Here is an 11,859-nt window from a genome sequence, read left to right on the forward strand (position 1 = left end):
TTTCCACCATAATTTGCAAAATAAATTCATTAAAATCCTACAATGTCATTTTCTGGATTTTATTTTCTCATTTTGTCTGTCATAGTTGACGTGTACCTATGATGAAAATTACAGGCCTCTCATCTTTTTAAGTGGGAGAACTTGCACAATTGGTGGCTGACTAAAACTTTTCCCCACTGTATACCTTGGTCATGTGTAGTAGTTACTATAGAATCTCGTAGTATACTGTAGAATACTATAGTATTATCCATAAAAAACACTACAGATTAACTATAGTAATACTACAGTATTTAATTTGCATATACCCCACCCATTCCCATCCCCATATCCCAATATGTGCCACCCATGATTGAAAAACCTACATGCCAAGTATAGACTGTACATTCGGTTCCCTACAGGTTGTAGAAAAGAGCAGAAGCTCTAAACTATCCGTTCAGACTCCAGTCCTACCTACAGGTTATGGAAATGTTTTAGTATTTGTCTAGTAGGTTTCCTCAAGGAGAAAGCTGCCAATTCTATGTCAAAGATAATAAAACAAAAACACTATAGTAAATACAGTATATCGTATACTGGGGTATTTGGAAATAGCCATGGGATGGTTTTTCAATACTGTCAATATCATTTAAACTATTTCTTTGAATTGTGTTATACATTTGAATACTTGTAGTTACTTTTTAAGTAAGGTACCTGCAGTCAACTTGTGCAATACGTTAGGAGATAAAGAAGATTGCGTTCTTCATTTCATCTGTCACATTCTTTTTCATTATGAAGCTTACCGGTAGTCCCCAATCACATGGTGTTTGTTTACAAGCACACAATGAAGAGACACCAGAGCCTTGTGAGTCACTCACTGTTGCGCAGCACACGCCAGGTGATCTAGTTACAGCATGGAATTCATAACTAAATGTTTGACAGCTAGATATCTTATAACTATTAAGTTAACTGTCTAAATGTGCTCAATACTCTGTAGTTGTGCATTTGGTTTGCTAATTTAGTTGCTAGTTATCTAGTAGCCAGCAGATCTGACCTGCTTGCTTACAGTTGCAATGGGGTCAGACAGAATTCCTGTGTAGATTAAAACGTACCTCAATCCAGGGATGAGAATTGTGTTGTACTCCAAATTGTTCCATTATCTTCACGGTGTAACAGTTGAGATAATAGGATAATTCGGAGTACAACGCATTTCTCATCCCTGGAATGAAGTACGTTTTCTGAGCCATATCTCGCGCGTACTCCGTGGTGTCTTTAATATACACAGGAATGCTGTCTGACCCTAGTGCAGCTTTAAGCCAGCGGGTAGAATTTTCTGGCTAGTGATCTAGCTAAGTGGTTAGCTTCTTGCAAAATCAGCATAGCTAACCTTTGGATTACAGAGGCTCAATGTGGTTTGAAAATAGCACCCCTTGTGTTCAGTGACGGTATTACAGAATATCCCGGGATGGCACAAGGTCAGGATGACAATCTGGATACCACCGATGCCTATAGTATCGTGTTTTAACTATAGTAATACTACTGCATTTATTCTATAGTAAATTGTAAATACTACAGTCGTCAACAAAAACACTACAGTGAATACTATAGTATATAAATATAGTAATACTACAGTATTTACAGTGCCTTCGGAAAGTATTCAGACCCCTTGACTTTTTCCACATTTTGTTAGGTTACAGCCTTATTCTAAAATTGATTAAATTGTTTTTTTCCCCCCTCATCAATCTACACACAATACCCCATAATGACAAAGCAAAAACAGGTTTTTAGACATTTTTGCTAATTTATCAAATTAACTGGAATATCATATTTACATTAGTATTCAGACCCTTTACTCAGTACTTTGTTGAAGCACCTTTGGCAGCGTTTACAGCCTCGAGTCTTCTTTGGGAGTTTCTCCCATTCTTCTCTGCAGATCCTCACAAGCTTTGTCAGGTTGGATGGGGAGCGTTGCTGCGCAGCTATTTTCAGGTCTCTCCAGTGGCTGGGCCACTCAGGGAAATTGAGACTTGTCCCGAAGCCACTCCTGTGTTGTCTTGGCTGTGTGCTTAAGGTCGTTGTCCTGTTGGAAGGTGTACCTTCACAGCAGTCTGAGATCCTGAGCGCTCTGGATCAGGTTTTCATCAAGGATCTCTCTTTACTTTGCTCCGTTCATCTTTGCCTCAATCCTGACTAGTCTCCCAGTCCCTGCCGCTGAAAAACATCCCCACAGCATGATGCTGCCACCACCATGCTTCACCGTAGGGATTGTGCTAGGTTTCCTCCAGACGTGACGCTTGGCATTCAGGCCAAATAGTTCAATCTTGGTTTCATCAGTCCAGAGAATCTTGTCACCTCCCTGACCAAAGCCGTTCTCCCCCGATTGCTCAGTTTGGCTGGGCGGCCAGCTCTAGGAAGAGTCTTGGTGGTTCCAAACTTCTTCAATTTAAGAAAGATCCTTCAATGATGCAGAAATGTTTTGGTACCCTTCCTCAGATCTGTGCCTCGACACAATCCTGTCTCGGAGCTCACGGACAATTCCTTCGACCTCATGGCTTGGTTTTTGCTCTGACATGCACTGTCAACTGTGGGACCTTTATATAGACAAGTGTGTGCCTTTCCAAATCATGTCCAATCAATTGAATTTACCCCAGGTGGACTCCAATCAAGTTGTAGAAATATCTAAATTATGATCCATGGAAACAATTTCGAGTCTCATAACAAAGGGTCTGAATACTTATGGAAATAAGGCATTTCTGTTTAGTATTTTTAATCAATTTGCAAACATTTCTAAAAACCTGTTTTTGCTTTGTCATTATGGGGTATTGTGTGTAAATTGCTGAGGATTCTATTTTTGTTGATCAATTTTAGAATAAGGCTGTAACGTAACAATGTGGAAAAAGTCAATGGGTCTGAATACTTTCCGAAGGCACTGTATACTATAGTATTTTTTCATGTGGGGAGCTATTACTGAATGTTGCATGTTCTAGACAGGTCTATCTTGTTCAAGACTCTGTTTTTGAATTTGTAGAGGAGGACGAGGCTTCAGATTGGCCTGAAGAAGGGGAGCATAAAGAATAGGGGAAAAGCATCAAACACATTAACAGTAACTACACTGAACAAAAATATAAACGCAACATGCAAAAATTTTAAAGATTTTACTGAGTTACAGTTTATATAAGGAAATCAGTCAATTTAAATTAATTAATTAGGCCCTAATCTATGGATTTCATATGACTGGGAATACAGATATGCATTTGTTGGGCACAGATACCTTAAAAAATAAAAGGTAGGGGCGTGGATCAGAAAACCAGTCAGTATCTGGTGTGACCACCATTTGCCTCATGCGTCACATCTCCTTCGCATACAGTTGATCAGGCTGTTGATTGTGGCCTCTTGTTCCACTCCTCTTCAATGGCTGTGCGATGTTGCTGGATATTGGCGTGAACTGGAACACACTGTCGATCAAGAGCTTCCCAAACATGCTCAATGGGTGACATGTCTGGTGAGTATGCAGGCCATGGAAGAACTGGGACATTGTTAGCTTCCAGGAATTGTGTACAGATCCTTGCGACATGGGGCTTTGCATTATCATGCTGAAACATGAGGTGATGGCGGCGGATGAATGGCATGAGAATGGGCCTCAGGTTCTCGTCACGGTATCTCTGTGCATTCAAATAGCCATCAATAAAATGCAATTGTGTTCGTTATCCGTAGCTTATGCCTGCCCATACCATAACCCCACCACCACCGTGGGGCACTCTGTTCACAACTTTGACTTCAGCAAACCACTCGCCCACACGACACCATACATGCTGTCTGCCATCTGCCCGGTACAGTTCAAACCGGAATTAATCTGTGAAGAGCACACTTCTCCAGTGTGCCGTTGGCCATCAAAGGTGAGCATTTGCCTACTGAAGTCTGTTACGATGCCAAACTGCAGTGAGCTTCCCTGATAGTTTGTGCAGAAATTATTCAGTTGTGCAAACCCACATTTTCATCAGCTGTCTGGGTGGCTGGTCTCAGACAATCCCGCAGGTGAAGAAGCCGGATGTGGAGGCCCTGGGCTGGTGTGGTTACACGTGGTCTGCGGTTGTGAGAAATTAACATTACATTCTCTTGCAACAGCTCTGGTGGACATTCCTGCAGTCAGCATGTCAATTGTATGCTCCCTCAACATGAGAGATCTGTGGCATTGTGTTGTGTGACAAAACTGCACATTGTAGTGGCCTTTTATTGTCCCCAGCACAAGGTGCACCTGTTTAATGATAATGCTGTTTAATCAGCTTCTTGATATGCCACACTTGTCAGCTGGATGGTTTATCTTGGCAAAGGAGAAATGCTCATTAACAGGGATGTAAACAAATGTGTGCACAACATTTTAGAGAAATAATCTTTTAGTGCGGATGGAACATTTCTGGGATCTTTTATTTTGGCTCATGGAACATGGGACCCACACTTTATGTGTTGCGTTTATATTTTTGTTCAGTGTATGTTCTCAAGTAACCAATTCATATTTTCTCAATCTGAGAGTTGCATATGTTCTGCTTAATTCTAATAACTAACTTACCCTCCAATGCATGTTTCCATTGGCTGTCAAAACCCTTTGCCTCCTGTTTTCTCCTATCAGGTTCAGGACAGACCTGCTCCGCCTACTAAGCCACTCCCCCCTGACCCTGTCTTAAAACAAGCCCAGGTAACCTGGTCTAGGCCTGTGAGGTGATGGGTAGCTTAAAAAATGCTTGTGTGTTCAATGCAATGAGATAATCTCTAACTTACTAATTATTATTTATCTATAAGCATCCTTATGTTTTCTAGAACTAACATTCTGTGTCTTTATGTATGTGTAGTTGCAGTATAATAGTGAAGTCGTGTTTGTTCCATTTATCATTATTAGATCTGTATTACGTTTTATTATGAGTGATTCCATCCTAAATATTGAACATCAGACCGTCATTGAGGATCTTGGTTAAATGGTCCTAAATGTATCACAGATGTTTTTTAATTTTTTTGTGCTACTTCAGTTGGCCAAGAAACGGCCAGCCCCCACCAAGCCCCTGCCCCTCGACCCCAGCCCCCCTAACAACCAGGTACAGTCAGAGGCTGCCATTAATGACGAGGTTAGGGGCATTAGCAGTGCTTGAGGCGTCACTACAGACCCGGGTTCGATCTCAGGCTGTGTTGCAGCCGGCTGCGCCTGGGAGACCCATTAAGCGGCGCACAATTGGCCCAGCGTCGTTAGGGGAGGGTTTGGCCGGCCGGGATGTCCTTGTCCCATCGCGCTCTAGCGACTCCTTGTGACTTCGGTCGCCAGTTGTACGGTATTTCCTCCGACACATTGGTGTGGCCGGCTTCCGGGTTAAGCAAGCAGTGTGTCAAGAAGCAGTGCGGCTTGGCAGGGTAGTGTTTCGGAGGATGCATGGTTCTCGACCTTCGCCTCTCCCGAGTCCGTTCGGGAGTTGCAGCGATGGGACAAGACTGTAACTACCAATTGGATATCACAAAATTGGGGAGAAAAAGTAAAATAAAACATTTTTCTAAATGATTCTATGAGGATATGACATGTCAGTCTGAACGGAAACCTGCATGTACAGGGTGACTTAAAAATGTATGTTGAAAACCAACCACAGCATTACTTAGATTAATTTTAAAAAAAACAAAAAAACATTACTTCCTGGCATGGGGGGAGCATGTTCCTCCTTTTAACGCCAACAGTAGCCACAGTGTCTAATGCTTAACAAGGGTTTCATTTGGACAAGATTAACTCTCCTGTTTAGACGTGTAAATCTGTCACTTAGCGAAATAACCCTCCACATGAGCAAACTCTATCCCCAGCTTAGATCTGGAAGAGTAGTCTATGTGCTGAGACACAATGATTTAACTAGTTGACAAAGTCCACAGCTCCACACACCAGAGTTGTTTCTCTTTATTTCCAATCACTTTCATAAATTGTAATACTTTACTTGAATCATCTGTGATGATTATTATTACATAACATTAAAATCTAGAACTACATAGTTAATTAGCTGAAGCTCTAGAATCAATGTACACTGAGTGTACAAAACATTAGGAACAACTTCCTAATATTGGGTTGCACCCCCTTTTGCCCTCGGAACAGCCTTGAATCGTCAGGGCATGGACTCTACAAGGTGTCGAAAGCGTTCCACAGGGATGCTGACCCATGTTGACTCCAATGCTTCCTATAGTTGTGTCAAGTTGGCTGGATGTCCTTTGGGTGTTGGACCATTCTTGATACACTCTGGAAACGGTTGAGCGTAAAAAACCCAGCAGACTCGAACCGCTGCTCCTGGCACCTACTATTATACCCTGTTCAAATGTTTTGTCTTGCCCATTCACCCTCTGAATGGCACACACACAATTCATGTTTCAATTGCTCAAGGCTTAAAAATCCTCCTTTAACCTGGCTCCTCCGCTTCATCTACACTGATTTGAAGTGGATTTAACAGGTGACGTCAATAAGGGATCATAGTTTTCACCTTGATTCACATGGTCAGTCTGTCATGGAAAGAGCAAGTGTTCCTAATGTTTTGTACACTCTGTATATATTCCCTACCACTGTTCCTCAAAAAATATCTTATGGTCATTGGTCAAGTTTCAGATTTTTAAGGTTTGTTAAGTGTGGGTAAATTGATCTCATCTGAATGGCTTTGAGGAGCACTGGTGTCGATCATCTTTCCCTCTCATCTACTTCCATGATTGGAATCTGTCTTGTCAATAGTAGCGTAATGGATACTATTCCTTTACTTTAGAGTGCATTTGTTTCCTGCGTGGAACTGAGCATGATGGCGAATGAATAGAGGTAGCTGTCTCGTCTCTGTGGTTTGCTAATAGAAATTATTATTTGTGTCTTTGATGTGTCATTGCATGAGAATTCATCTGACGTTTTGTTGTTTTCATCATAAAAATGTAAAATTTTTGGAGTATTGTGACACTTCTCTGTGGAGTCTAATTCAGTACTCTATTGGAATACCTGAATAGTCCCTTTCCATTGGTTGGTCTTTTCCACCCCTCACTCTCTCATTCTCTCCATCTATTCCTCCTGTTCTGTTTTCCGTCCGTTATTCTAGCCATCGTTGAGTCGGCCGGCTCCTCCCACCAAGCCTCTACCCCCTGACCCTGTGCTAACAGGCAGCCAGGTACCAGAGTAGCATGTGGGCATTGGCTGTGGGTCTGATTGGTTGATTAATGTGATGTGTGTGGTTGGTTGGTTAATTGATTGTGGCGGGATTGAATGGTTGATTGGTGGGATTGTGTGGTTAATTGATGGGTCTATATAGTTGGTTGGTTGATTCGATGGATTGAATGATTTGAGAAAATGAATCTAATCAGACTAATCAAGCTTTAGTGCAGTATTGTATTGCTGAATTTACAGTTCTATGCAAATGCAGACTTTTGATAAAAAGTACTTAATATTCACTCCAGTGGAAGTGTATTTAATATTCACTCCAGTGGAAGTGTCTCTAAAAAAGTTGGTTAAAAAATAATGCACAGCTAATCTATGGCAATAGCTAATGGCAATGTTGGTAACTATTTGAAAAACAAATATTTTGGTGAAATTAGCATTTTAAAGTTAAAGTAGAAATTGCATTGTATTAAAGTGTGATACTGCATTTGCATAATAAACCATGCTTAATATATTGGTGCCGTGTAAATACACTCACCGGCCAGTTTATTAGGTACACCACTCCGTTCACGAAAATGGATCGCTCCTACAGACAGTGAGTCATGTGGCCGTGGCTTGCTATATAAAGCAGGCATCCAGTTACTGTTCGATTGAACGTTAGAATGGACAAAACGAGTGACCTAAGCAACTTTGAGCGCGGTATGATCGTCGGTGCCAGGCGCACGGATCCTGTATCTCATAAATGGATGCCTTCAAGGGCTTTTCACATACAACAGTGTCAAGGGTTTACCGAGCATGGTGCGACCAACAAAAAACATCCAGTCAGCAGCAGTCCTGTGGGCGAAAACAGCTTGTTGATGAGAGAGGTCAAAGGAGAGTGGCAAGAATTGTGCAAGCTAACGGGCGGGCCACAAACAGACAAAAAAAAGAGCAGTACAACAATGGTGTGTAGAATGGCATCTCGAAACGCACAACTTGTCGATCCTTGTCACAGATGGGCTATTGCAGCAGACGACCACACCAGGTTCCACTCCTATCAGCTAAAAACAAGAAGAAGCGTCTCCAGTGGGCAGGCGATCACCAACACTGGACAATTGAGGAGTAGAAAAACATTGCCTGGAGTGGCCTGCGCAGTCCCCAGACCTCAACCCAATAGAGCATCTTTGGGTCAAGAATGAATGGGCTGTTCGCAACATGAATATACCGTCGTCCAATCTGCAGCAACTGCATGATGCCATCGCGTCAACATGGACCAACGTCTCTGTGGAACGTTTCTGACACCTTGTGGAATGCCCCAAAGGATTCAGGCTGTTCTGGTGGCAAAGGGGGGTCCGACCCGGTACTAGATGGGTGTTCCTAATAAATTGGCCGGTGAGTGTACTTTGCATCGTCCATGTACAAGCAGGCAACATTCAACACGTCAATGTCAGAGCGTCGCATACATTATTTATAGTACTATTGGCGGAACAGTTAATTAAACCAAAAGTGAATCAATTAAATCTACATTTGGTCTAGAGCAGGGATGGGCAACTCCAGTCCTCGGGATCAGAGTGGTCACATTTTTTTCCCATCTCTAGCAAACACAGCTGATTTAAACTTATTGCCTTTTAAACTGAAGATCATTACTTGATTATTGCAGTGATGTGTGTTAGCTGGGGCTGGGGCAAAAGTGACACCAATCATGCCCCCGAGGACTGGAGTTGCCCATCCCTGGTCTAGAGCCCTCAATCTTCAATTGTCTTGTCTCTGTTACCTAAACTCTATGTGATGAGACGGCTATAATCAACTAAATTCATCCTGTGTCACACCTGGATTCTATTATATGTTTCTGTTGTATTTTCTTCAGGCCACTGGACCACCCAAAAAAACACCAGCCCCCAGGAAGCCCTTGCCTTCGGAACCCCCGTCACATCCCACCCACCCTGGGTACGCTGCATCTTGTTCCCCCCTGCAACATGGAGCGAGTATAATTTCAGTTCCACCTGTTGGCCCTTCTGTTGCAGCCGTCCCTTCCAGGTACTTCAGTGACTATTGTTCGGCTAAATTGATGAATGTATAGATGTCAGATGAATGAGCAGATAGACATATACAATTGGCGTTGTGTAGTATTGTAGAAAAAGCTGGAGGTGACCTTCTTTTCCATCTTTCTATATCCCTCTCTATCTCACATAGACGTGCCCCTTTACCTCCCGTAAGGACGTCACAACCCAGAAAACCCAACTCGACACTTCCGGTTTAACCGACAAAGATCCACAAAACCAATAGGATTCTGAGATTCTCTTAAACCGGACCTGACAGCACGAATTGCACTGATTCAGCCAAGTGTTTTATTATGGAGACCCTTATAGGACGGCTCAGAACCCAGATGTCTCCAAACGAATGCTGCATTTCACTCTCCCTGCCCCCCAAAGTATTTCCTATTGTCTTCCTCCTGAGAGACTGACAGGTGCCTTGGTTGGTTGCCTGCCGTGTTGAGACAGACTGGGGCTCCGAGCAAAGCGGAGAAGGTCTGGAATGTTCAGTCGGGTAGATCCGTTGGCCATTAAGAAACTGGATGGATGTAGTTAAGTATCCATCAAAGAAGTAACACTACATGAAAACTGTGTGGCTTTTGACATTAACTGACAATTACAAAAATGGATGTCTACACAGAGGATAAGCTCAATAGAGATTAAAGGCCCAGTATTGGTTTTATGGCACTTGCACATTTAAATGTGCCCTGTGATGCTTCAGAACAGCTTATTACTCTTCTACTTATAGGTTGAAGCCCAAGTCATCCTCCCAATCTGACTGTGGCCACCACTTTTGCAGTATTTTATTTTAAGTGGCTTGGCTAATGCAGGCCTCAGGAAACAAGTCCTGACCACCTATTGCTCTCTTTCTGGAATAAAGAAGCATATCAACACTTTCATTCACCACAATGATTCTTTTGATCTCCATCACAATGGTGTCATTGAGGGAGAGGACCTTGCATGCAACCCTCTCTGACTAAACCTTGAGATTAAATGAGAATAGTGACACAGAACTTTAGTTGTTTTCAGTTGCAGAGCAGTACAACTAACTGTAGCTGCAGAACTGTAAATACCATAGAATTGGAACTTGCCTACTAGTTTTAATTCTACCATAAGGACTATTTAAAAGCCAAAGAGATGGATCTCAGGAGAAGTGAGGGGGGAAGTAGATTGAACCTTGTGAAACACGAGGTCACTTCTCGAAGACTGACCTACGCTGTGACAGAAGATCGGTTGCCTTTTTTGTACCTTTGGTGATCAGTTGTGAAGGACCAGTGTTGGCCCAAATGAGTTCATTGCACTCTTAGAATGAGGAGCTCTTTTAAATGAGTCTTCACATTTTCAGGTGAATTAAAACCAAGCCATGGGATTCACTTCTTAAACTGGGGAAACACGCTGACAGAATGTAAGAAGAAAACGCTAGGCTCACACTTTACATTAAGTCACAGCAATGCCATGTAGTTACACCAAATATTATTTTCTCAGTCTTATTTCATGTAACTAGATTGGAAATTAATGTAAAACATAATTTGTCACTTATCCTTTTAGTGCAATTCAAGCATTGTTGTGTGTTCCTTGTCTGCAGTAGAGCTAGTTACCAAAGTAGTTTGAGTAACTACATGGTATAAGGGCAACTTAATATAAAGTGTTGTGATGGTAAACCACAATATCAGTATGACTCCTCCTGAAGTGGTGGGCCGCCAGTATGTCAACAGGCAACAGTATTTATTTTGCCTGGATGTCATGAAAGTGTATTTCATTTCTAGTGAAGGATTGTTTTCCAAGTCAAAACGTCCTTGTTTGTCTTCTATTTTAAGGTTGTTTAATGTGATTAATTCCAAGCCTTATGAGTTTTAAGTTGATAGCACTCTCTTTCAACTCTTATGAAGACCAAGTGGTTGAATTTGAAAGCACTCCACGGCAACATACAGCAAATAGATGATTTTGAGTATCAATGGTGGCCTATTTATTCAAAGAGAACTTGGCTAGCAGGTATGATAATTGAAATTGGTAACTGATGCTCTTCATCCTGATTTGAAATCTGCCAATAATTCTTGGTCATTTGGATAAATTAGTACTGGTATGCAATATACATTACAAGCATTTCAGATCATTTGACTGTTAATTATTTTGATGAATTACTAAAGTTGTCAACTTAGATTATGAAAACCTCTAAATGGCACAGGCATGCACATTATGCCTTCCATCGGTCCATTTGCTTTAGAATTTTTAAACGTCATTTTTTGACCTTCTACTGACAGTGATCTGTTCCAATGTTCTGAACACACTCACTCTCAAACACACTCTCCCTTTGGTTCTATTCATATGTCTTACATTTCTAATACGTCTGATAATCAGTATGAGAACACTCAGATGTAAAATGAATTGTTACGAATTTTGCTCAATGCAATGATGGGAGTGTCTTTTCAGGAGACTGTTCTATGTTGACCTCTGTCTGTCTGAAGTTTTCCTACTGTCTCAATTGAAATGTACACTGCTGCTGAGGGAAATAAAACAGACTGCGGGAAAAGTGACTGGTTTTGTTGGCTGCTTAATTTTCCACATTTGTATTAACCTTTTGGGCTGACTTACCCTTTCACACAGTGCTATCACAGCACTGGGTGTGCAACTAAGTTGAAACAACACTGAGTGCTTGGGAAGGAGGAAGGGGTTCACTGGCTGATGATGATAATAGCTTGCGTGCCAATTTGATCTCATACATTCTTCTCATAC

At 41.8% G+C, this 11,859-nt stretch overlaps 1 protein-coding gene across 3 annotated transcripts in view; it reads left to right on the forward strand.

Moving 5' to 3' along the window:
* The window catches only part of LOC121572442 (disintegrin and metalloproteinase domain-containing protein 15-like), a 33,897-nt gene extending 22,237 nt beyond the window's left edge, over positions 1-11,660 (forward strand). Inside the window, exons 21-24 of one of the 3 annotated variants that reach the window (XM_045214761.1) lie at positions 4,601-4,666; positions 7,059-7,127; positions 8,961-9,130; positions 9,287-11,660. In XM_045214761.1, coding sequence (XP_045070696.1) covers positions 4,601-4,666; positions 7,059-7,127; positions 8,961-9,130; positions 9,287-9,353 — 372 coding nt within the window. In that variant the 3' untranslated portion in view covers positions 9,354-11,660. The remainder of the gene's footprint in view (positions 1-4,600; positions 4,667-7,058; positions 7,128-8,960; positions 9,131-9,286) is intronic. The other 2 variants (XM_045214762.1, XM_045214763.1) reach the window with 2 other exon arrangements.
* The last annotated feature ends 199 nt before the right edge of the window (positions 11,661-11,859 follow it).

Source organism: Coregonus clupeaformis, unplaced genomic scaffold, assembly GCF_020615455.1.
Source record: "Coregonus clupeaformis isolate EN_2021a unplaced genomic scaffold, ASM2061545v1 scaf0306, whole genome shotgun sequence".
NCBI classification, from domain to species: Eukaryota; Metazoa; Chordata; class Actinopteri; order Salmoniformes; family Salmonidae; genus Coregonus; species Coregonus clupeaformis.